General features: G+C 36.8%; 3 protein-coding genes across 3 annotated transcripts in view; 1 reads left to right on the top strand and 2 right to left on the bottom strand.

The window, feature by feature from the left end:
• Nucleotides 1–41: 41 nt before the first annotated feature.
• Nucleotides 42–2,904, bottom strand: LOC107040535 (L-ascorbate oxidase). Its single transcript, XM_015260659.1, has 9 exons — nt 2,823–2,904; nt 2,441–2,705; nt 1,680–2,241; nt 1,410–1,614; nt 1,154–1,341; nt 886–1,081; nt 572–790; nt 269–493; nt 42–181 (listed from the first exon to the last, which is right to left on the bottom strand). The coding sequence occupies exons 1-9, from the start codon at nt 2,902–2,904 to the stop codon at nt 42–44; spliced, it is 2,082 nt and encodes a 693-aa protein (XP_015116145.1).
• A 2,373-nt stretch (nt 2,905–5,277) lies between these two features.
• Nucleotides 5,278–9,865, bottom strand: LOC107040525 (laccase). Its single transcript, XM_015260648.1, has 9 exons — nt 9,817–9,865; nt 9,480–9,744; nt 7,696–8,257; nt 6,811–7,015; nt 6,556–6,743; nt 6,285–6,480; nt 5,983–6,201; nt 5,671–5,895; nt 5,278–5,591 (listed from the first exon to the last, which is right to left on the bottom strand). The coding sequence occupies exons 1-9, from the start codon at nt 9,863–9,865 to the stop codon at nt 5,449–5,451; spliced, it is 2,052 nt and encodes a 683-aa protein (XP_015116134.1). The 3' UTR covers nt 5,278–5,448.
• A 4,048-nt stretch (nt 9,866–13,913) lies between these two features.
• The window catches only part of LOC107042806 (17-beta-hydroxysteroid dehydrogenase 13), a 17,870-nt gene continuing 4,730 nt past the window's right edge, over nt 13,914–27,053 (top strand). Inside the window, exons 1-5 of the mRNA XM_015264007.1 lie at nt 13,914–13,991; nt 18,018–18,696; nt 25,646–25,770; nt 26,143–26,253; nt 26,782–26,943. Of these exons, the coding sequence (XP_015119493.1) occupies nt 18,468–18,696; nt 25,646–25,770; nt 26,143–26,253; nt 26,782–26,943 (627 nt within the window). The 5' untranslated portion in view covers nt 13,914–13,991; nt 18,018–18,467. The remainder of the gene's footprint in view (nt 13,992–18,017; nt 18,697–25,645; nt 25,771–26,142; nt 26,254–26,781; nt 26,944–27,053) is intronic.

Genomic DNA, 27,053 nt, shown 5'->3' with positions numbered 1-27,053 from the left:
TATCACCAATAGCGTTGACATTAAAACATCTACAAAATTTATCAAGATCGTGGTTTAAAGTCTCCACATGTTGGAAAACCCTTTGGAACTGGAGGAAGGTCTGAATCCTCTCCCACATGGAGAACTAGTTCCATTCCGACCAATAAATGCGACATGAAATGACAGTGGTGCAGCCAGTATCCTATAAAATGGAATGTCATAACAAGAAATTTGATGAGAATATGTAAGAAGATAGTAGGAATAAATAATGAATTATTAAAAATTTTACCAGGATTGTCAGCTATGAACCTGACGATAGTATATCCACCCGCTGAGACAGCTAGGGTATCTTTGACAGGTGGTTCAGTTCTGAAATCTTGATATGCTTGCCGGTGGAGCTCCAGAGCATAGTGTTTATTAATTTCCGTGATATGTACATCCTTCAAATGACCCTGGGCCATTACATGGTGACCAAAACCATGGAGATGGAAGGGGTGAGACAATCCATTTTCACCTTAATAAATAAAAGCAAGCTATAGTTTCTGAATCAGCGTGTCAGGAGGATATACTTATTTATCTTGCAAAAACTGACCAGCATCAGTCATAATAATTTCGACGACCGTATTGAGTGGTATGTGTATAATATGTGAACAGAAACATGGTTTCCTTGGGAGACATCTATCAGGTAGAGAACACTTATTACAGATCATGTCGGGTGGGATATCGGCCATTTGACTAATATAAGGCGATCCCAAAAACACATTTGAGATATTCCCAATCATGGCAACTGCTCCATTACCTCCAAAAGGAACTGTGGAAAAAGGCAACAGGAAAAACGGTTAGGATTTCTAGCTGAAACCCATCGCAAAAAAACTGATCTTCTATTTTTAGAAATTCGTATATCACCTAAGAATTGTGTATAAGTATTTGGTTTAAATAGCTCTTCATTAGAGAATAAATGGAATTGGTACGGCAGAAGAATACTGATGTCTGCTTTGGGAGCTAGAATTCTCTCATCAATTGGATCGGCTGTTTGAAGGTCTCCGACGCAGACAAAATTCGGATCTGTATCATTGCATATACGATTCACATCATTGAAGATCTGCAGATAAAAAAAATTCATATGAGAGAATTAGAACAGGTCTCATTGTACAATTAGTAATAAATGTCTCACAATGCCTAATGGCAATCCTGGATCGTAACGAGGTCTTTCTAATGCCGGAATATCTAATTCTGATCCAATATAACGCAATATAGCAACTTGTGTGATTTTTTCTGATGAGCAAGAATGTATCAGCCGAGCTTGAATCCAATAAGTACCAATCGTCTCATTGGTATGGAGAACAAAGTCATAACGTTCCGCTGTTGACAATTTCAGTTAATGGGAATTATGGTAAATAATTAGCAAATCATGGATTCCTCATAATCACCAGAATAAGATGTGATAGTGGTGACCATCTTTGGTTTTACTTCTTCACCATCAGTACCAATGAGCGTTAAATTATGATTCTGGATTGTGAACTGAGTAGGACAAGTCCAACTCGAACTGTTGATCATTCGGAACCTAATACGGCGATTGGGTTGGACATTGATAATGGCCAGACTCGAATTAGTATAGTTACCTGTTGACGGGTCCTGAAATTTTTTTGACAGATGAATCCGAACAGTCATCAGTACTATGAATATTTTTATAAGCTTACCAACCACTGTCCTTTGCCATTGATGAGAATGTTGTGCGGTATTTGGCCAACTCTTCGCGTGCTAGTACCTGGCCAGTGGTCGATGGCTGATTCATGAAACCAATCATTAATAAAAATGACATTATCGAACTCATCGTCGTCAAAATGATCGCTATTCGGATCCTCAAATTTTGGTTGTCGAATGATAACTGCACCTTCAAGACCATCGGGTTTGTGGAGACCTGTGTGGGCATGATAAAAATGGGTCCCAGCATTTTGGGCACGCCACCTGTATCGAAAAGTTGTTCCTTGTATTATGGGACATTGGGTGACGAAAGGAACACCATCGTAGTATTGGTAGTTCTTTTGATAGACCCCATGCCAATGGATGGTGATAGATGTACCAATAGCTCTATTGTTTACATCAATGATAGCGAGATCACCCACACATAGCTGAATCGATGGTCCCGGATACATTCTGTTAATTACCATGATACCAGCCATATCAACTCCATCACCAACAACACACTGGCAGTCTGCACTCAGTGATGTGTTGGTTGTTGGTCGGCACAAAGTACAAGCACTGAAAAAACACCGAAAAAAATTGTTCTTCAGTTAACGGTAATTTTGGTTACAGTAATTGCTAATAGTTTCTCATCCTAAAAATGAGATGTTGGTCTGAATCTCCGCTTCATTCATTGCGCAACTAATGAGTAGTCTCCAACTAAAATCTTGATTTATCGACTGATTATTCATTCAGTTCTGAATTAAATGATAATTACCCGCCCAGAGTTCGATAAAGCTCGGCTGTGAAATGATAGTAACAATTCTTAGGCCAAGCTCCTTTCTTGCAAGGTCGCGCGCATTCTTCAGGTGTAGATAATTTTCCTAGGCCATCGTAATGAACTCCATATTCCAGAGGCATGTGAGGGTCCTCGTCTTTCTTCATAGTAACATTGCCAGCATCCGGGTCCTCTTCAGTAACTTCCATTGTTTTTCTCATTGATGAACCTCTCGAATACCACTCTATGATACGAGTTTTTTGAGCTGGGTAAAAACATCACAATACGTACCAATTATGACCTTCATTTGAAATGAGAAGAGTAATACATCATCATTGTGAGCCGAATTCACTTTTTTTTATTCTTTGCTCATTGTGCTCACCGTGACTTCTGTCGTGATGGATATATTCACTATGAGCGATCGTGGAAATTAAGAAGAACAATAATCCAGTATACAATTGCATTTTGGAAACTCCTTCCAAATTTCTGTATTTTACCACAAGGCCCTTTAATGGATATTCTTATTGAATAATTCGCATTCGATTATGTCCCACATTATTCACGTGATGAAATTTCTAGGATGTATTAATCAATACCATAGAATTTTGAGTACTTCAAGAAAATGGTAATGTGGAACAACGTGAAAATTAGAGTTGTGACTACTTGGAAATTGTCCTCGAAGACTCCACAAATGAGGTGCTAATATGAATTTATATGAACTTCCATCGGTTATCAGATCTACTTTTAATTGATGAGTCTCTAATCCTGGAAGATAATCACCCATGAGTGGAAAAATTGCATTCAAAGACCGCAATTAAGTCATTCACCCTTGACACAATGTCTTACTAGTTATCTATCTTCAGTGGCTGAGAAAAGCGAACAATTGCCTTTTTTCACAAAGTATAATAAGTAATCGACAGGGCATGCGACAGTTACTGTATGTGTTATAGTCTTTCTCTCCTCTTTATTTCTACCGATTACATTAGTAGTAAGCTTCCGAATAGATCCTAAATTCTTTAATGCGTTTGGGCAAATCACATACACAACGACTCCATTACAAAACCCCCGACAAAAAAGTTGTAGACTGCCTGATTTAAGAAGAGAAAAATGAAAACTTAAGACTCATTTATGCCAACATCGAACGTATACCAACAATTACAGATCAGGATGCGATCCATGTTGTCTTCAATCATAGGGATTAAATCATAGGGAATTTTTTTGCATGTAGAGAAAATCGGCATTACGTAGGGATGTAGGGATCGGACCCGTTTTAGTAGAGAATTTTTTAGTCTATCTACAGATTAGTTTTTTCAATTTCCTCCAATAGATATAAGGATGAAGCGTATACCGTAATGTCAAACAAAACGAGGGTCATACCCAAGGTTAGAGATTAGAATTTGGAGATTAGAATGGAGCGACTAGGCGCACAAAGCGCCCTATGCCACCTAAATCTATCAAGATCTATTGTAGCGGCCGCTTGATCAAGACTTTGAATGGTTAGATCATCACCATTCTCCCCGACAGGGAATCGAACGCGAAACCTCTCGCATGTGAGGCAACCCTCTTACCCACTGCGCCAGTTCGTCGGGTTATACCCAAGATTGGGCGCGTAAAGTATTAAGGGGTGACCCCGGTGAAATTTGAAAGTCTTCGGTGGATCTAGGGATTTATTGAGCGACTTTAGTTATTGTTGTTAATTGTTTTTTCAAAATAATCGTCTCGATGCATTTTATGCCAATCAATAAAAATATATATACCCATGTGGAGATCGAAGGTAGTCGTGTTGGGAAGAATAATCAATGCACTATTTAACAATTCGTTTAACTCAATTGTTGTTTATTCAATCACCTCTAGAAATATATACAAAAGTAGTAGCAACTCAGATGGTCGATTTTCTGAATATTGGACGGTTAGGGCTAGACTAGTTTAATTGGATGAAATATTATAATGAAAACGCATGATATGTTGTGTGCGTACGAGACACAAGTGTGTGTATGTCCCGGTCGACGCTGATTAACGCGAACTCTTACATTAGAATGTAGCGAGACGCTAAACCTATTTATTCGAAGTTGTCAAGATATTTCCATTTTTCTCTTCTTTTGCTGAGAATTCTTGTACGCACTCTACTTTTTAAAGTAATCAACATATTAACTTGAAATTTGCCATGAGATTTCCTCTTATGCTTGCAACATAGTTCATATTACAAGTAGGTTGAATGAGATGGTTAGGCTCTGAAATATTCAACTTTGTACGCAAATCTACCTCATTCAATGTCTTGAAAACTGGTCGTCAGATTTTATTTAAAGCGAGAAAATCATTTCAACGTGGCCGAAACAAATCGAACTTCGAGGAATTTCAGATGAGATATAAGAAGATATGCCGAAAGCTCAACAAAGCCATAAAGTGTAGCAAGAAGCAACCATGGAATAAGCGTGATGTGAATTTCGTGGCATTTACGCATGACGTAGTCGTAGTCATAGTAGGAAACCATCTAGATGTGCTTAAACCTCTTTTCAAGATGACCTTCAAGGTAATTCGTCGTTGGATGGATAGCATAGGCCCGCATCTGGCAGAGCAGAAAACAGACGCTGTGGTGATTACAAGCAGAAAGCAAGTTGATACTATAACACTGTAATTTGGGGACTAAGAACTCACTTCTCAGCCGTTCACTCGTTCCCTGGGGGTGATGATCGACACTCGACTCAACTTCGAACAATAAGCAAAGCAGATGGATGCTACGGCTTCTGGAGTCGAAGCCACCTCAAGCATTCCTGTCATTGGTGGTCATTTCGGTGCTCACGATCGCAGATCTGACGCAGCATACAGACACACACACACACACACACGGATATATATATGAAACATATGAGGATTCTTCTAGAGGTCATGAATCATGGGGGAATCATGAATACTTTACATTTCGTTTTCGAGGTCATAATAATAACTTCTTCCCTTCGGGTCGAATTTGCAATAAATACTATGATAATAAAGATAAAGATAAATTATGCCTAACGAAGGTTCGGAGTAAAGTCTCCACATTTTGGGAAGCCTTTCGGTACTGGAGGGAGATCTGATTGCTTCCCTACGTTGAAGGTCAGTTCCATGCCAACTAATAAATGTGACATGAAATGGCAGTGAAACAACCAGTATCCTAAAAAATAATATACCATAATTAAAATTTATTACAACAATTCATTACTTGAATTCTAGTAAATAATTCACATTCTCACCTGGATTGTCCGCTATAAATCTACAAATACTATATCCACCAGACGGAGTAGGTAGAGTATCTTTGACAACTGGTTGTGTGGGAAAATCTTTATAATAATTTTGATGCAGGCGCAAAGCTTGGAATTTATTTTTTTCTGTAAGAGGGACATCCCTTAGGAGACCTTGAGCCATTACATGACAACCATAACCATGAATATGGAAAGGATGAGACAATCCATTAGGACCTTTTACGGAGAAAAAAGTTATTATGAGTTATAAATGTTCATTTCCAAAACCTGAGAAAAACACTATATATTTAGAACTTTACTGACCTAGGTCAGCCATGATAATATCAACGACTGCTCCGAGTGGAATATCGATAACATGTGAACAGAAGCATGGCTTTCCAGGGAGACACTTCCTAGGCTTAGAATTTCCGTTGCAAATCATCCCAGATGGAATATCACGAATTTGCGTGAGATATGGTGACCCCGAAAATACATTGCTAATATCGGAAATCATAGCAACTGAACCGTTACCACCCGTTGGCACTATAAAGAGAATCAATAAGAATAAATGTTAACTTCAGCTGAACAGACGAATGAAATGAAAACAATTGTTTCTGATAATGTACCGTGGAAGTGTGGATAAGTTCTTGGTTTAAACAGCTCCTCATCGCTAAATATATAAAAGTCGTAAGGTAGGAATATACTGACATCTGGCCTTGGAGCTAGAATTCTCTTGTTGACTGGTTCGGTTGTCTCCAGGTCTTTCATACAGACTATATTGGGATTCGCATGGGCACATACTTCATTTACCTGATTGAAGATCTACAAGTCGAAAAGAAAAATAATGAGAAAGATGGCCAAAATCTGTATCAATTTCTCCCGCTGTAAATGTCTTACAACTCCTAATGGCAATCCAGGATTATCAACCGGGCGTTTCAATTTTGGTTCCAAGAATTGTGCTCCAACGTAACGCAATAGCGCCACTTGCGAAATATTTCTCGATGCGCAAGGACCCACCAGCCGAGCTTGAATCCAATAAGTTCCAGGCGCCTGATTTGTATTGAGGACGAAGTCGTAGCGTTCGGCTGAAATTTTTTCTCCATCAAAGTCGCATTATAAATATAGAGTTGATATGAAATCAATTTTAATCACCAGCGAAAGAAACAATAGTAGTAACAGTCTTTGGTTTCACATCATCACCATCAGTACTTATGAGTGTTAAGTCATGATCTTGGATTGTGAAGCGAACAGGACAAGTCCAACTCAAGCTGTTGATCATGCGGAATCTGATACGACGATTCGGATTTACATTGACTATCGCAAGAGATGAGTTGGTGTACGCACCGATGTTGGGGTCCTGGAAATATTATTGCGTGCCATTTAAAGACTACATAGAATTCTACGAATGCAGAAAAACCCCTTCATTTCTCGAACCTAAGAGGTGTCCCTGGATGGATTTCATAAGACAGTAGATGAAAATTAAGGGGAAGATAGAATTAACATAGGAGACATCCTACAAGGTTTCAGAGGCTACAAAAACTCAAGCGCATGGGCAGAACACATTCCTCAAAATGAATTAAATCGTCAGTAGTGATGCCGTCGAGACTAGACGAGTATTATTTTGGAAAGATCATCACGGTCTAAAAAAACATCGTAAGTTTAGGAATTGTCGTAATCTCGAAAGACATTGGATCGGTGCATCTCGTCACGAACTTGGAAGGATCAATCACGTCTGAGTTTCAGTATTTTCTGTTTTTCAAATGTTTGTCTCGATATCTGTCTCGTCTCGTCTCGTGAACTTAAAAAACCGAAAATCTCGAGATCCAGGCAAGATGAATCCTCCCGGAATTGTGACGAGATGCACCGATCCAATGTTTTTCGAGATTGCGACGATTCCAAAACTTTCGAGGTTTTTCCCGACCGTGATAATCTCTTCAAAATAATTCTCGACTAGTCTCGACGGCATCACTAAGCGTCAGATTTGATCGAAGAACGACAAATGAAGGGATCAATAATAATGTAATTGTAAAAACTTACAAACCACTGTCCTTTTCCATTGATGAGAATATTCTTTGGAATTTGACCAATATTTCGCGTGCTAGTGCCTGGCCAGTGATCCACAGCCGATTCATGAAACCAATCATTGATAAAAATAACATTATCAAAATTGTCCTCATCATAATATCTTCTGTTTGGATCCAGCCTTTTTGGTGGTCGAATTATTATAGCCCCGTGGAGACCATCAGATTTGTGAATGCCCGTATGGGCATGATAGAAGTGTGTACCAACGTTATGTGCACGCCACCTGTATCGAAAAGTCACTCCGTGTGATATGGGACACTGGGTGACGAAAGGCACACCATCGTAGTATTGATAATTTTTTTGATACAACCCGTGCCAGTGGATAGTGATACCCGTGCCAATGGCTTGATTGTGCACATCAATGATAGCGAGATCACCCAGACACATCTGGATCGCAGGGCCTGGGTACATCCTGTTGATCACCATGAGGCCAGCCTGATCTACTCCATCTGTTTCAATACACTGACAGTCACTGCTTAATGATGTGTTGGTTCTCGGTCGACATAGGCGACAAGCACTGAAGATGATTGAAACAAGAAAAATAAAAAACTGGTTATTGAATTATCGTTGTCAACAAATTTGATAGTTTTACATTTAGTCCCATCTTCTATCTTCGGTTAAAGTTGAGATATAAAAGAGCATTACTCAAGGAAGAGTTGCGATAGATGCTATGCATTTACTCTCACACGCGATCTATTTATCAGGCAAAAACTGTAGGGCTAGTCAGTGAAATTCGTGACAAAATTTCTTGCCCTGCATAGTAAAATTCCATAGAAATACGGGATAAGTTTCCGCACTACACAAAAATGTTCCCTACGCCGACGAGAAATTTTTATGAATATCTTTCGTTCTTTCTATGCCCGACGAATAGTGTCTCGTTTACCACAGTAACACAATAAATTTTCTGGACGTGTCCTTTCTGTGCAAAGATTTTCAAATTATCCCTCTTTAGCGTAAATCAGAATAGTCAGTATTTGAGGGGTAAGGAACACCCAAAAAAATGATTTATTTGAATCAAATAAAAATAAATAGTACCAAATAAAGTTTATTTTTCAAATTAAATACAAATATTTATTCGAAGTTTTGTTTATATTAAATGAATGTTTTTTACTATCCATAGTTTTTACAGAAAATGGGTTTTTTTCAGGTCCGCTGACACGAAAATTTTTTTTCGGCCTAATGACGAAATCGCGTGTAAAATCTGGTGTTAATTCAACACCGAACGGTGTCCCAACAAGTCCACACCGAATTTTTTACTGTGTACGCACTGTTGCACAAAAAGAACCACCTTACCCCCACAATTATTCCAAACTGTGAACTCGACAAATATCACAAAAAATAGGATGTATGTCTTACACCTGTTTGCAAAAAAGTGGATCTTTAAACACTAGTAATACAATACACTATCTTCAATCCAAAGAGATGAAGGCACAGAATATCATCTTGAACGAAACATATTTCTTCTTAAGTCGCGTTGTAAATATAACAAATTTTCGGTTTTCGGGCACTCAGTCGCCTCATAGTTGCGACGATATATTATGAAAGAATGTAACTTATAAATGCTAAAAACACCCTCAAGTACCGATTTTGTGTATTGAAGTGTGGCATTATTGAGAAAATGTATTTATGAGACCCTTAGAAAGGACGCGGGAGGGTTTAAATGGCAATAACTAGGACATTGACGGTAATCACATGACATATTCAGAAGAAGTTTCAACGATTTATTGGATTATAATTACCCGCCCTGAGTCCGATAAATCTCTACTGTGAAGTGATAGTAACAATTCCTCGGTCTAGCTCCGATGATACAACGACGTGCACATTCCTCAGGAGTAAATAATCTCCCTCTACGTTTATAATTAACTCCATAGGTCAATGGAACATGAAGGCCCTCGCCCTCGTCCACCGCTGGAGCAGCATCGCCTGAGTCCGGTTCACTGATATTTATTACTTTCCATTGTGACGAACTTCTCGAGTAATAGTGGATATCATCATTGCTGTAGCCTATGCAATCACGTTCATATTATTAAGTCACTATCATGTTTTCATTTTAAATTATAAAATGGTTGTCAGTACTTGAGAACAACAAGCCACATATTAGGAAGTTGTACAATAAAATCTTCATTGTAATGAGCTCTGATAACGGAGGAGAAAAAAATTTCCAGATACCGATTGTTTTATCCAACGCAGACTGAATGGATTTATAATGTGTTATGATATATATATGTATGTATATATATATATATCATTAATATTCCAGCATAACAATTTGAGGAAAGTGACTAACAAAAATAAATTTTGCAATGACATGCATTTTATCGTTCGATAAATATAATAAATTAGCTCTGAAAGTTTACAATTAATCTCATCCATGAATTCTTCGTGTCGTGAATTTATGGAACAAATATTTGGATTTATGAAAATTCTCTTACGGGAGGCCCCACGAGATTAATTTGGCATTGCACTGTATATACAGTTGATAATGTCTCTATATTACTGTCTCCCTAAAAAAAACAAATATTTTTATAAAAAACGGCGCCAAGGGAAAGTTTTGTTTGGTTCGTACTGGCAAGTCGAAATTTTTTAAAAATACAAGTAAATGAAAAAAAAAGCCAAGTCAGGAATATTGAATGAATGGGTATACTGCACAATCAGATTTGTAAAAGGAAAATAATTCTCAACAGAATTTAAGAAATTTTCCATAAAATGAAACAAGCAGGGGATCGAGCCTATCCGACAGAAGACATTTGACCATTACTTTATGCGTTATTAGCCTTTTCTTTTTTTTATTTCTACCTATTCCATTGATAGCAAGCGTCCGAATGGATCCGTAGAAATTTTATTTTTTGGGAAAAAAAATGATTTTGTCTTGAAAGAATCTGATCCTTGAAACGGCTGACCTAAAATTGAGAATTAAATTTCGGTTTTATCCAGTGGGATAGGCATATCTACATGATCCTATTTTTACGAAATGTTTCCATGTGAAAATCAATGATTGAACAACGATATGTCATTTTATGCGAAAAACATTTTTTATATCGATTGCTCTATTTCTAAAAGTATTAAATCGATCCATCTGAAATTTTAGACAGGAGTACAACTCGATGATGCTAATTAGTCCTCAATATTTTAAACCTTTACTACATCTTTCACAATGTCAAAGCAACTTTCAGACAAAAAAAATTGAAAAACGCCAATATCTCGTAAACTTTGTAGGAGCTTTGGGGGCCTCGCCTTCGTCTCTGAAGGCAATCGTGCACGTGGGGGACGGTGATTTGTTTTCCAAGGCTCGGGCATGTAATATACTATTTCCGCACTGACATTCACTTTTTCTCGCCCGGGGATTAGTATTAGCCCTTCCCCAAACTCGTAAAATCTTTACGGAAAAATATCATTCACGACTAGTGTCATGGTTTTTTTTTTCTCGCGTGGAGTTGGCGTCCGAGTCGAAGGTGAGCACGATACCCATCTATTTGACATTCCTGACTTGGCTTTCTTTTTCATTTATTGGCATTTTTAAAAAATTTCAATTTTCCAGTAAAAACCAAGCGAAACTTTTCTTGCTGCAGTTTTTTACAAAAACCTCTGTTTTTGTATTTTAGGGAGATCGTGAATTAATATTTTCCCAACTTCAATTCTACTCTTCGCATCATTTCAATAAATTCTGCTCGTTTGTCGTATGTTGAAAAATATTGAAACAGCTACTACCTGGATTTTCGAGTGATCAGAAGATGTGTACACTGAGGAAGATTCCATTCCTTGGTTCAATGACAGAACTCGAAAACACGTCATACGATGAATCAACAGTGGTAGAATCCAAAGTCTCCCGAATATCTCTGGAAACATCGATTTTCATACTACTATTTATGAGAAAGACTTCTGAATAACCTGTTCTGCTTTTTCATCTTTTTTTTTATTGTTATTTTACATCGCTTCGACGTGGTTAGGCTATACTGCGATGATGATCAAGACTTTAAATGGTTAGATCGCACCATTCTACCCGGCCGGGATTTGAACTCGGAACCTTTCGCATGTGAGCTTTTTCATCTGACGAAAGTATATCTGGATAAAGATGACGTCAATGCCCTTGATTGTTTGCAAAAATTTTCATACCTATCCGAAAATATTTGAATTTTTCAACAGCCATATTGAACCATTTTTGTTTTGTCAATACAGTTATATCTTGCGCTTATCATATTGTCAAAGATTATAGAAAATTTAAATAATTTAAAATATATGTATATAGCATCTGTTATTCTCTTTGAGAGTTCATGTCTACTATTGTGCGCAACAACTTATTTTTAGGCTACTCAACTTGTATGAGATTTGTACCAGCTATGCTGTCTTTCTCGAATAAACAACAATAATAATAATAATAATAATAATAATAATAATAATAATAATTGACTAGGCCTGTGATTGAGAGATTATGCTCTGTCGCGAATGAAACCCCCTTTTTGTCGTTTTTCCATGAGGAAAATGAGTTTAGTATTTTTTTCATGTAACGTCATCTAACAAATTATACGTTTAGAAAAACGAATTTTTGAATCAAAGCAATCTTATTTAAGGAAATCTGCAATTGTTTTCCTGAGAAAAACTTCATTTTTTATGGGATTCAGACTTGTTTTTACTTCCGAATGGAAGCCTTGTATTGGAATATCGCTCGTACAAAAAATTTGATTTTGGACTGAAATTTTACCTGAAGCCTTATCTAATTATGTAAAATCCAGGAAAAAAAAGTACGAGCACAATAGGCGACATCGATTTTTTTCAACTCCTAATTTGACGTGGAGTCACTCTATTTCAATGTATTCTACAGAAGTAACCCGCTCTACATTTCGTACATATCTGCATGATAATGTACTATGGTATGATCGATAATCAGAGGTTCCCCATCCCTAGAGCACCTAATAATGATTCGATTGTGCCATCATCTAACATACTTTATCAAACTTGATATTTTCCACTTAAAATGAGGCTGCCCTCATAATCTGTAGATGATGCACCGACATCAGGGTTGCCAGACCGAAGGCTGATCAGGTCCCGATGATGCATCGGGAGACCTTGACAAAATTTCCACTCGGGAAACTCATAAAAAAAAAAAAAAAATTCCAAGAGAATTAGAATTTAGAGAGAAAAAATTTCCGCTTCACCCAGCCGGGAATCGAACCCGGGTCTCCCAGATACGCGCCGGGCACTCTTACCGACTAAGCAAAAAAAATGCCAATTCCAATGCCGATAAATTATTGTTGGGATTTAGCCCTCTAAGCTTCCAACCTACTATAATTATAAGTACCACCCACGCTGAGTACAACAGTGTCATATTCTGCCTCATATATCAGGAAAGTAATTTGAAAATTGGTGGGGTGAACTATGACTCTGGCAAACAGTGAATTATCCGAAAGTGACACGTGAAAATTATATTACGAGAGGGAATTCTTCTTTGGCCTTACAATGTTTCCTTGATTTTAAATTGAATATTTGGAGAGGCATTATTCCATCCCACGCTCGCGTGGATTGTCACGTAATCCTTCCTAAACATTTATTTCCGTGGAGAAACGTCAGGGACATAGTAGAAGATTCTAGAACATTCTAGAAAGATTTAACAATGCTCCAACAATAGGACAGTTCTCCGGATGATTTTCAAATTTTCCACAAGATTCTGCAGCGATCCACCTCGTTCTACAACTTTCTAGAACATCCCATGTTATGGAACACCGGGTGTAATATAATAATTAATTTTTGTCTAAATTTCATGTGATTTCCATTCCTTGGAAATTGTTCATTTCCATAGAAAAGAATAAATTCATAAAACACTGCTTTAATTAATCCATGTCATACTGCTTATGCTTACCCATAAATTTTCGATCATAAATAGAGAAATGTTCAGACAATTGCATTCTTTCGCAGAGTGAAAGAGATGTTAATGCATGATAATATCAACTCATATAAACCTACATCACGGACGCACACTCATATCCACGAAGAATAACTCGTATAATTTAATTCATTTTCACTCGGACAATTGTGACGTGATTGTGTTATACACCTGCAACACATACATGCTTGTGGCCGGATTTCTGGGAAGGTGAACGCGAAGTTCCCCCTGTAGCTCCTTTACATTCACTCGTCATACGAATAGTTGAACACGCGAATCCTTTGGCAGTCACCTACGGGATTCTCTAGAGCAATGCCTCGATGTAGTTGAGCCTCTCGTCGATTTTTTTTACAAAAAGTGCAGATTACTTCAGGTAATCGTTGATATAACAATCGTCAGTGTCAGTGTTCGTCTTTATCTCTGTATATATTTCATCGATCATATGATGTGTCATTATTTATTTGGAAACCGTCACACACTCAGATGGTAAAATGCAAAGTCTACATCATATCGAATGGGAATATCATTCGCAATCCAGTTTTATGTTCTGAAACGTGTTATGATTCACAATGTTTATATTCCACCGTATTTTTGCAATGTAATTTCTATTTTGTTTCTTATAATCCAAACAGTGGGGTATGAGAATTTTTTCGAGGATCACTGATAATACCACAAGATAAATTAATCGGTTGTCTAGCCACTGGCCACTGTCCACTGTGCGTTCTTAGACAATGGAAACAAGCACAGGCGGGTTTTCTACATTTTCACAATTGACCGGGATCGACTTGTTTCATGTCGAATTGGCGGTATGAATCAAGTCGGACTCGGACAGATGCAAATCGGAATATCGGTCCGATTGAAACCGATTTTTCGGTTTGATTCAAACCGCTTTTTCGATTTGATTCAGACCGATTTTTCGATTTGATGCAAACCGATTTTTCGGTTTGATTCAAGCCGATTTGTCCCTAAATTCTCGATGTACGTGGTCGATGAGGTCCTCTTCGCGAGCCTCATACGTGAGGGCGGGGGGGGGGGGGTTGACGAGAAAAAATAGTCAAAGTACTTGGATCTTCTTAAACACACAAATATTTATGAAAAAATCGCCTGAAAATTCATTAACTCACTTTGTTTTGCTCCTTTGCAACAAAACCATTATTCTATTAAATGGGGAAAAATCAGAAATCTTTTTAGTACATCACACACGTTTCGCATTTGGTTATGGAGAATTAATTTAAACATGTGGGTGCTTGGAAATGTCATGACAGTGGGCATACACAGGGCATTTGTTACACCAGCTTTTACTGCCTTCAGAGATTTCAATGGAGATAAATTGAACTTGCAATTCCATTATTTCTGCAGATGTTTTTATCGAAAAAAAATGGAATGATAATATTGTCGCATTGTCAGTTGTCTTTACGCCGAACGGGAAATTGATTAGACTCTTGATGACCCGATTATCTGGGCAAATTTTTCCATGAAAAGAGGAATTATCCATAATTATAAACACTTGATAACTACAAGTATGAATAATCCCAAATACATCGGATGAGTTTGTGAATATACAGTTATAATATTAGAATTGCGGGATGAGTGGTAAATTGATAAATGCTATCAGCATTACCATAGCTATGACCCACTGTGGCACATGACTACTTACATTACATTTCTTCCATGAAAGTCGGATTTTTGGCCTTTTTTTGTCGCACGGGCACTAGCTTCTTTAAGAAATGAAAGTACAGATTGTACTTGAGTTGGAAAGCGACGGGCAATTCTTCTTATGATTAAATCTTAGCTTTGGTTTCTGTGTTGTTACTTTCAACAAGCAGGGATTTTTTTTCATTATTGTTATTCATAATGATGAATCTATTGTCAACTGTTGATAAGACGAATACACGGAGAGAAATTTCTAGAAAAATTCTAGTATGAGTACTGGGAAAAATCACAATCCACCGGCGGTGAAAAATTCTAGTGCTGTTAAGGTAAAATTTCTTGGTATTTCTGTGAAATTTCCATCTCACTCCCACTGAAAACCCATGAATTTCCGTGAATTCTACTTAAAACTTGAAATTTCATAACCATTTTTTCTCTAAATCCGATTCAATGTCACTCTCATGAGATTTACTATAATATTGTCCATGAAATTTCAAAAAACTTCTAACAGTGTAACACAATGCACCAATTACGTACTCGTGTATTCCGATGGGGGTGCGAATAGTACATTAGAGTACAAGGGCACAAATTTCGTTTTCAACGAATGTGTAGTTTACAGGCCGAGCCGAAGGCGAGGTCTATACACACATTCGTTGAAAACGAAATTTATTACTGAGTGCTTTATAATATTTTATGTCAAGTCGTGCAGAAGTCGAATTTTGAGCAGGCTGCGCGAAGCGCAGCGTGCGATAAACTCGACTTATTGCACGGCGCGACATAAAAGTTGTTTTTTGATCTCCCATACATCGATGAACAACTTTTCCCATGACCTCTATTATTCATCACGATGCGTGTAAAGTCGAATTTTGCATACGCGGAGTCTACCTAAAACGCCACTTTATATTCAGGGTAATAAAAAATAGTATGCGTTATGCGTGTATTAGTTGAGTACATTCATATTTTCCCTGAATCGTTGTTCCCTCGTTTTTCATTTGTTAGGCGTTTTGTTCCCGTCAATCGTTCAACTGACAATTACCAAGAAATTTTGAATAGTAAAATTTGGAATTGCTCCTGAGACCGAGTCGATAACATGGCAAGAAATTGTGGAAAAATGGCAGCCAATCGGTGACAGTTCAAAAAGTGACTCTCTCTAATTTTGTAATCTTTACAATCGACTCCCATTATTAAGGAAAAAATTCTAATGAAGAGAAAGAACGGCCAGTTTTTTTCTATATCGGATTTTATAACCTTTACAATGGACTCCCACTAGCAAAGAAAATATCCCGATTAAAAGGGATAACGGCCCGTAAAACCTAGAAGTTGGACCGCCTCAAAAACAGAACATAGAACCAAAAAGTCTTCAGTCAGAAAATTACATATTTCAGAAGTTGCGTTAAATCGAAGACAGCATCATACTGATAAAAAAAATAATGGTGGGAAGGTTAATAACAAAGCCTGAATTGGTCAACTTTACGTATCGTAATGTGAAATACATCCTCATACATCAAGGAATCGATAGGATAGGCGACCCTGAACGATTTTTCATGCATTATGGCTACGACGCTAATGAACAAAAAAATTTTGAATATTATGTGAACAAAAACTAATTATCACTCCATTCTGCCGATAGAAGTTTGCGCTTGTAGTGTCCCTTGTCATTAAGTGACGGTCTCTTATAGTCTACTTTTGAGCGACCCTTGATTTTCCTTGTCAAGCCTTCAGGTTTCATCTGTGAAGTTTTTCTCCATTTTGAGAAACATATTCCTACTATTATCATACGTTTCTGAGCATCAATATGAAATTTTCTGACCTTTAACCTCTCGTAAAAATTCTTGAGGATAGTCAACCCTAAAAACCTCATAGAAAATGTTTTTTTTTCTTGTCAAATGAAAAAAAATCTCACCTTCAATATTCGCCATAAGTTGATAATGTGATCATTCAAATTGTGACAAAATTCTTCCAACCCACATGCATTTTGATAATAAAAAAGTGCGGTTGATAAAAGTTACATGCAAATGAGTAGTCATCAATAATTGCGTGAAAAAAATTGAAGCTGATAGTGAGAGTATCCCAAGGTTAAACTCCAATTCAGAATGGATCCAATCCAGTGAAAGGGAAATTGATGTCATTCGGCATTTAAGATTGACCGTGAGCTGAAAACCCTGAATGCACCAAGCTGCTACATCGTTTTCTTTTTGGGCGAAATTCCTTAACCCGGAGTGCAATCCGGTTCCCAACCACTCCTTTCGTGATTTTTGTTTCCATATTCATTAAGCGAGCGAATCTTATTACTCCGAACACATTTTTCTACTGGCACGATTATTTTGTTATTTGGAGGAAAATTCAGCAGATGATAATCCGGTATTTCTCCCAATACTGGCGATCTTATAAGCATGCAGAGAATGAAAGAGAATGGACTCGAAAAATCGCGGCCTTGACTCCCCGACGCTGACATTAAGAAATGCAGAAGCCAGCAATTTCTTGTTCAATTCGCAACGTCCTTTATCGAGTTGTGATCTCCGAATTACGATCGCCTCATCATAATAGCCATTCTTCAATTGAAACGACAATTGCTCAGCTTCCAATTAATTACAACGAATCACTTCGCTATTATACTTCAATGATCAATAATTGTGGTGTCCTTCAGCAGGAGAGAGAGGGACGGAATGGTCTAACACTCATTCTTTCAAAAAATTCATTAATAATCCAAACGCGCAATTAATTGGATCTACTCATTTTTCTGTTACAGACATTTGGCCTTATGAATGAAGATCTCAACAGTGCAGTGGATCCTGAAAAACTAGTTTTCCCGATTACTGTATTAGTGTTCAAAAGTTCAAACTCTGTTCCATTGAGAGAAGCACATGGCCTAGAGCAGGTACGTGAGACAGCGTACCTCTTCGACCAACCGGCCGCAGCCTACTGCCACCACCACTGGACAATCTTATACCACTACTACTTCTATACTCGATGTAATTACTGATCGGTGCTTTCTACCGGGAGCATTTTCTACCCTGTTCACTCGGCAACGGACTCTCAGCGGCAACACGCCACAAACTTGCATTTCAAAAGTAATTCGACATGTGTGCACTTGAATTGTTCCACTGATGACTATCGTTATCTAGACAAAAATTCAATTGAATTTACGCTGTGATTTTATTCTACATGATTCTTATTATTTATTGACAAAATAATCAAAATGTCTTGGCTACGTTCAACGAGTGACGTGATCGGGTTTCTTCTGCTTTCGGCGGTAACAATAATTAAAGCAATCCTCAAATCATTTATACCGAATAAGTACAAGATGAAAAGTGTCGCGGGTGAAATAGCCCTTGTAACGGGTGGAGGTGGAGGACTTGGAAGGCTTCTGTCACTGAGGCTCGCGAACCTGGGCGCGATCGTCGTTGTTTGGGACATCAATGAGGCTGGTATGTATATTTCGTCATTATTCTCTTGTTTTTATTATAGAAATGTGATAATATATTAGGACACCGCCAGAATAGTGAACCTTGAATTTTGAGTGAAAAGTATGAAAATGCGTTGACGAAATCGCTGTAATTAAATATCCGTTTCGAATTCGGAGCTGTTTACTTTTGAACAAACCTTGAAAGCTACCTTCGACGAGTTTACATTTATCATCTCATTGAATTCTGTTTTGATAATATCCCTCTCAAGGTGACAACGTTTCAGATTAATACGTAAACAATAACATGCTCAAATTTCCAATAGTCGAGGAAAATGCTTTGAAGAGTTGAAGAGAATAATTTTCTAGATCAAACGAGTGATATTTGTATTATTGAAGGATGGTTTCCATTACAGGAGTTTACGGATTTAGAACGTTTTTTTGTTCATCAAAAAAATGAAAATGATTTAGAGGTCTCATTTGTTGGATAAATCAATGTGAATCCCCGGTTGCAAAAAAAAACAAATTAATGATTACGGCCCACAAAGCTTGTCGCACGTAATGAAGCGACTGAAAGGCGTTGCCGATGTCTAATAATATCTAATAATTTCCACAAATTTATTGCAGAATGTTTCAAAATATTCCTGCAATAACAAATCAACGGATTTTACTATTGCTTACAATAGGACATCCATGCCTTTGATTGGCTGCAATATTTCTTGATAATTCTCTTTTCTTATTGCGGAATGATACTCCAGGAGGATGATCAATTAATTTCTATTTCTATTTCAATCTCAGTTGTCAATCTTTTTCAAGAGATGTGATAACTTGGGTAAAAATTGCATGATCGGTCGGCTATTTATTCGCGGAAAATAAATAAGCGTTTCTTGGGCGTAACCAGTGTTTAAAGAAATAATTAGTCTGCAAATGTAATCCAATATTTTATTCGGTTTTATGTTAATGATGAATAGAAATAAAGTATGAGCAGTCAAATTTTATACTTCTAACCCTGTTAGAACCAACCTGTTGTTGCTAACATCATTAATGTTGAAGAAACATTTGTTTGGACCAGCAACAGGAATGTTCAATAGCGTAGCCGGCTTTATGTAACTACTGAAGTAGCCTGACCGTGACTCAATGACGCCGGATATGCATGGCTAACTCGAACGCGAAAAAGGATAGACTTCTAATGAAAGTTTATCTTATTTTTCAGTGTTGCTAATCTTGGTATCATTGAATAGTCAGTAATGATGATAAAATTATGCTGAACGAATGAGTAACAACTATATATGAGATTTCGTACCAGGTTATCAAAAAAGTTGGATTTCACAGTTCAATGTCTCCAGAAGAAACCCGAAATCGAAAGTGCCTTGCATAATTTGTCTAGAAATCACAACAAAAAAACTTGATTTGCTCTTTGGGTGAATAAGTACGTCCATTTCATCTTATTGGACAAATTTAAAAATACATTTTGGAACGCAAGGATTTTAGCGATGAAATTGAAAAGGTACATTCCTACCTCATATTCTTCATTTAATTTTCACATCTAACAATACGATAGTTTCATGCAGAATTTCAAATAATTACTCCTGAAATTAAAAAAAAAAACTGGCCTTTTATAATTTTGAAATCTTAGTATAAACTTGAATACAATTGCTTATTTCTGACCCACGTCAGGGTCTATTTGTCTTTGTATCATTAAAAGAAAGAGGGGCATTGGTGATGATCGTTCGAAGGATTTCTTGAGTACGTGATCAGAAATTCATTCGAAATTTTTATTGTCTCCACCTTTTGCTTTCGCGTAATCCCCATTGTTTCGAGGAGTGCAATGGTCATTAAAAATACTGTAATTAATCAATTTTTTATGGTATGACCTCTTTTCGATGTCATAAGACACATTTTCTCAATTAGCCTCCAAAGAGCTAAAAAGTTTCGATATTATTTGAAATGAGAAGATCATTAAGGGGTCATTAAAATTCAATTATTTCAAAATGTAATGTAGGATTTACATAAATAACACCTGATAATCACATTTAATAAGGTCAATCGGGTATGGTGACACTGCAAATATGCCTTTCGATGAAAATTCATTATAACTTTTGGAAATTACAAAATTCATATGAAAATTTCGCTAAAATCGCCATTATGGGCTCAATCTTTTTGAATGCCTCAGTTCGGCGAAAGCCGTTACTGTGTATTAAAAAATTTATTGACTCAATTACATATTGAGAATAAAAAAAGGGAAAAAACTATTTTCCGAAAATTATGATAATTGGATAGTGACTAATTGAATAATAATTTCGATTGCACTCGGAGTAAGTACGTTGTAGCAGTTGTTCATCGTATAAATCGTTAAAGAAATTTCTCTACAGTTAAAATTACTTAAATGAAAAATTCCACTGAGGATGAAAGATGTACGAAAGTGTCAATACTAAAAATGAATTCCCGTGCGGGAGATCTGCATATCACTCAAGAATAACGAGTCCAGAGCAAAGTGTAAATGATAACCCTAAATGAGATTAATCGTCTACAATGACTCGTCCAATATCACTTATGAACGTAATCCCCACTGTTGACATCCATGGATATAAATAAAATCACATAATGTACCAAAAATATTTTGGTTTCACGTAAGTTTTTTTCCTTCCACTCGTCGTGTTTATTGTCGGGGATATACAATGTTAACTCCATCATTCAACAACTCGCGGGTATGTGCATTTTTCACGTGTTGCGCGATTCTAAACGTTAAACCTCGTGCTTTAGGTTGTGTAAGAAAATCCTAGTGTGTCTAAATCGGTGAAAAATTCCTTCTGTAGAGTTTAAATGAACGAAATGCTACAGAAAATATGAATAAATGAACTTTTTTTTATATCGAACTGTTTTTTTTCGATTTGGATTCTTCATTAGCCTCTCAGTGCAAAAACGTTGTACCTAAGTGAAACGTAGATCCGTTTGACTCAATTAATGATAAAGGTGGCTTCGCATAGATGATGCCCGAGCCTTGGAAAACAGATCACCGTCCCCCACGTGCAAGATTGCCTTCCGAGCCGAAGGCGAGGATGGCAAGCACGTGAGGGAGGGTGATATGTTTTCCATGGCGACGTGTGTATATTAATTTTCATGAAAAAATTCTTACTCAACTAGATTATGACGCTGAACACATCTCGATGAATCATCAATGTCTGCCCAGAATTAGTATGTATAATCACGGTTAATAGAAGGAAAGAAAACTGTGGCATATCGTTCGGAAAAATAGTATAAAACATATTAAGGGGAGACTACTATAAGGTTTAAAAGTCGCGGGCTATTGGAATGATATTTTTCATACATTGAAGATAGGTTATAGATGTTTAAAAACGAATAATTAGTGCGAAAAAAATTGTTTATTGTTCGTTTACCCTGCAATCGCTTAAAATGTTAAAAATAGTCCAGGTCCTCCACATTTTGAGCTACAAAAATTTTTTTTTTCAAAATTTTTGAAAAAAGGTGTGCAATAACAATTATGAATTAGTTTTTTAAAATGCAACTCCTACACAGCTAATTTCGTTATTTTTTAAATGAAAAATGGCACAAAAAGTCTCCCCTTAAGTTTTTGGGATTCTAGCGCATCGGGAAATTGTTGAAAAAATTAAAAACTGCTAAATTGAGCGTCTGCGCGACCTTTTTAGCTCTACGCTGGCGAAACTGTAACAGATGGAATGGAAATTTCATAGGACTTAATTTGTAGAGAATTTAATTTCCTACAAATAAGTCACTAGCGGCAATTTACTAATTCTAACCGTTAAACCGTCGAGTGCGGCCAAAGTTAGATCATGCAAAAACTGATTCCCTGCCGACGCCGAAAAGTCTATTATAATTCCAAAATGCAAAAGATGTATTAAAATTGTATTAAAAAATATGAAAAATGAAGATGCATTTTGAACCTCCATAAAATATTAGTTATTTGTTTACTCTTTATGGGTCCTCATTTCTTTTCTTTTCATTTTTCAACCAAAATTTGCTGAAACAGAACTTTTAATTTAGTTATCTGATTGGAATGAAAACAATTGGTGATTTTTTCTCGTTCTCTTCTCTTCGTTTTCCTCTTCTGACTTTTCCTTACAATTTACATATTCACGGAATTATGTGTTGAAAAACTGAAAAAATTGCTGTTTTTTCAATGCACAATGGAAATGGAAAATTTTTTATCACACTGTGTAGCTTCATCTCAAACATGAGTCATTCAGATCAATCCTGATTTTTCTCGAATTAATCGTCACACTTGTTAACGTAGATTTTTTGCTAATAAAAGGAATAGTTTACGAGTTTTACTATTTTTTCGATGTGGAAAAATTCTTTGGTTTTTTAAATATTCTGTTCATATTTTGATATTATTTCACATTCTCAATACTTACTGAATTATAAATTATATAGAATTGAAGGAAAATACTTGTCGCGCGAGTCTCACTTTACACGCTCAACTTCCCCAACCTACATGGAACTTGCGCAACGATTTTCATTGGTAATTTCTCAATAGATATTAAAGGTATGAAAAAAAGTATAAAAACCATTATTGTAGACCATCTAATGTCGCACAAATTCAATGGGAATTTTTCGTTCAAACTTCTGTACACGGCGAGAAATTTTTGATAAAAATTATCCTACCGTTCTATAAAAGTGTATCATGTGTCATCGTTTCCTCATTTCTATCCAGAAATTTAGTAGAAATTAATATATGATGATCAAATTGTATTCTACGTTAGAGAAATTTTATCCTGATAAAAATAAAAATTACTGTGCCGGTAGAGTAAAAATTACTGTACCGGTGGCATAAAATTTACCAAACGTTCTAGAATTTCGTTATCTCCATAAAAATTATTGGACTGGAAGGGTAAAATTTATTATGCATCAGGATAAAATTTCTCTAACGTAGAATAAAATTTGATCATCATATATTAATTTTTACTAAACGAGATCGGCCACGCGTGCCACGCACGCGCCTTCTCATCTCCTCACGTAGTGGCGCTTCGGTTTTAGCCTCCCGCTTACGCTTATTCGAGATTTTCGAGATATTTCGAGATCGATTTCTTTTCTCCTTCTTACGATAGGATTTCAGGATAGAAATGAGGAAACGATGACTCATGATACATTTTTATAGACCGGTAGGGTAAATTTTATCAAAAATTTCTCCCCGTGCAAGAACGGGGGGAGGGGTCCGCGCAACGGCTACTTTTCCTCAAATCTAAAACATGCATTTTACAGCTAAAATGAACTTTTCGGCGTTGGCGGAAACAAATCAAGTTCTATAGATTTTCTATTCCATCTATTACGGTTGCGCTGGCGTAAAGCCGAAAAGGGCGCGCCGTCGCGTAATTTTGCAGCTTTCAATTTTACAAAATATTTTCCCGATTTGCTAGAATCCCTAAAACTCGTCATACATTTCATATCATTCTTCCGCATGATGTGCTATAGTTTTTTTATTCTTCTTCTATCATCCTCGATTTCGAAATTGTAATTTGAGTGACCTACCAGGTACGTTATGTTTTCACTACACGTACGGTAGTATTTTATGATTGTTAGCCTTGAAGTTGGTCAGTTCAGTCACATTTCACTTGCTTAACGTTCGTTATTTTCACCGAGTCAACGACATTTATATTTAAAAAATCAAAAGTTGAAAAAATCCAAGATGATGTCTATTATTATAGTCCACACAATAGCCCAAGTATTCTCTGCATTACGAGGTCTATTGTATTTTATTTTTGAGGGTGCTGAATCTGAATCCGTTTTTGAGATATCTGCCTTTAAGGAGAGACTACTATGAGTTTTAAAAGTCGCGGGCTATGGAAGTGAGATCAGAAACTTTTTTTCCCCGTATTCTAATTACCACACCTACCTCTCTCATCTGACCCTCGAGACCTGGATCCTTTAGTCCCTTAAGATCATCCTCCTGTGTGACCTTTAAGAGTCGTAATAACACCCCTAAACCACTCTCACAGTATGGACATTCAGCAGTGGGACACCTAGGCATGCATGTGGCATATATGTTACATATATTTTATATATGGAGATTATATGGAGATTATATGGAGATTATATGTTATGGATATTGAAAACGTATATAACAACATATATCTCGCATATATTTCCACTGCATATATAAGTAGTATATAGTCGAATATTTATGCGATATATGTGGAATATATTTTACATCTAGGCCACTTATAAATGACTTATATTTTACACATATTTCAGAATATATTTTTGGATGTATGACATATATACTACATACAGAATTTTTGGCCGAAATATATGCGCTATGAGTAGGATATATGTCACATATATGTCTACATATATTTTTTTGCGTACGGACCCTCATAGGGTGACCAATCTAGGGTTAAATTCGTGGAATTCGTACCCCCGATCCTGATCTCAAGAAATATCCTTTGTGATCGCATTTCCCCTAAATCGTTTTCTCGTCGCTCGAACGAGGAGAGTCAAGTGGGAAATGGAATAAAATATTGTTCCCAATATTTATTGAAGAAATTCCCAGAAAAATTTATTCAGCAATGGAAAATCCGAAAAAGTATGGGAATGGCAAAATTTTAGGCAACTGAAGTGTGGTTTGAAAAAAAGTTGCTAACTTGAATGAAGTACTTGGATATCCTTAAGCAATTCATCAAGTTTACATAACAAAACAATAAACAGATGTTCATTATTCTTCACTGAAAGGAACTTCAACATAGAGTAATAAAAATGAGCGATAATTCGTCTTTCATATAATTGCAGAAACGTAAATTGTTTTTTACTCGAGAAACGCACACCTCGTGATGTTTCTCATTACCCTGCTTTATTATCGCGTGTATCATTCAAGCCGTGACGTCCCATTTAATCAGTCTTTACTGTAAATGCTAAAATCACAAATGAGAATGGGACACTGCAGAAGAGTAAATAATAATTCCATTTTGCTGTATATTTGATTTTGATTTCCTTTTCAGGAATCGAGGAGACGGTGAAGTTAGTGCAGTCAGCTGGAGGCACCTGTTACGGTTATATCTGTAACCTTCGGAATAAAGAAGATGTCTACAAGAAGGCTGCAGTACTGAAAGAAGAAGTTGGAAAGGTACGCTAAGATTAAAAAATAGGAAATTAATAAAAATAGTGCAGTCGAAGTTGAGGAGCAAATCATGACAATAAGAATAGGCAAATAGAGGTAATGTTAAGGATAGACTCTAGTCGCAAGAGTGACGTTATACAGGAGGACCATTACGAAAGTTGTCGAAGTTGCGCCATGACACGTTGCAATACGTCGTTAATACAAGAGACCTCAATACTTCTGATACTCGTGCCCCGAGCATTTATGATCATACGATTAAATAATTTTCTAAACAAATCTTCCATTACTTATTCATTATCGTTCTTTACAAGTCACCATTTCATTGATTTCATCGACTTGATGATCTGCTGTTTTATTGAAAATTTTCTGTTTTTTTAGGTATCAATACTTATTAATAATGCTGGAGTGGCCATTGGCAGAAAATTTCTCGATACTCCGGACGAACTTATCACAATGACGATGGAAGTTAATGTTATGAGTCACTTTTGGGTGAGTTATATTTCATACTGTGATGAATTTGAAAATGAGACCTGGGTCATCACTCCAATTCCCCTCATTTACTGAACACACCTCTGGTCTGGAAAGAATTCAAGGACCACTAGTGTCCGACTTGGGAATTTGCGGTGAGAGGCGCACTATCTCGTTTTACACTGTTGAGTATATAGGAGAGGTTGGCGTTGGTCAGGTGCCGTAAACCGGTCGTGCGTGAGAGATATGTAGAAGCATTACAAGTGCACCACTGATGCTTGCCTATGGTTTCGAACTTATTTTACAAATATTGCATCACGACCGAGACCCTCCAAATACAGACAAACAGATAAATTAATTATGGTTGTAATGATTGGGCAAGATCACCGCTCGTAAAATTGAAAAGAAAACATTTGCTTGTAAAATAAAATCCTTTGGAGAAACGAGGAGAACAGACGAGATAGAGACGACAAATAAAATAAATTGTGAATTCTGTGAGAAATTTGGAGAGCAATTTGAATAATACGTGGATTTTTCTGATGATTTCAGACTGTTAAAGCTTTCCTACCAGACATGATGAGAGACAATAAAGGGCATATCGTTAGCATAGCCAGTTTGGCGGGTCATGTTGGTATCCCAAAACTCGTTGATTATTGCGCCTCGAAATTCGCTGCTGTCGGATTTGACGAGGCCCTTCGTATGGAGCTGGAGGTAATTTTTCTTTTATTTACCCGAAAATCAACCTTGAATAAAATTACTTGTATGTCTTCTCAAATTTCGCCAGGATCCTTTCCCTTACCCCCCCCCCCCCCTCTCTAGGT

Source organism: Diachasma alloeum, unplaced genomic scaffold, assembly GCF_001412515.2.
Source record: "Diachasma alloeum isolate Michigan unplaced genomic scaffold, Dall2.0 Dall_scaffold_00179, whole genome shotgun sequence".
NCBI classification, from domain to species: domain Eukaryota; kingdom Metazoa; phylum Arthropoda; class Insecta; order Hymenoptera; family Braconidae; genus Diachasma; species Diachasma alloeum.
Note: the sequence above shows the minus strand (reverse complement) of the source record. Positions and strands in the feature narration are given on the sequence as shown.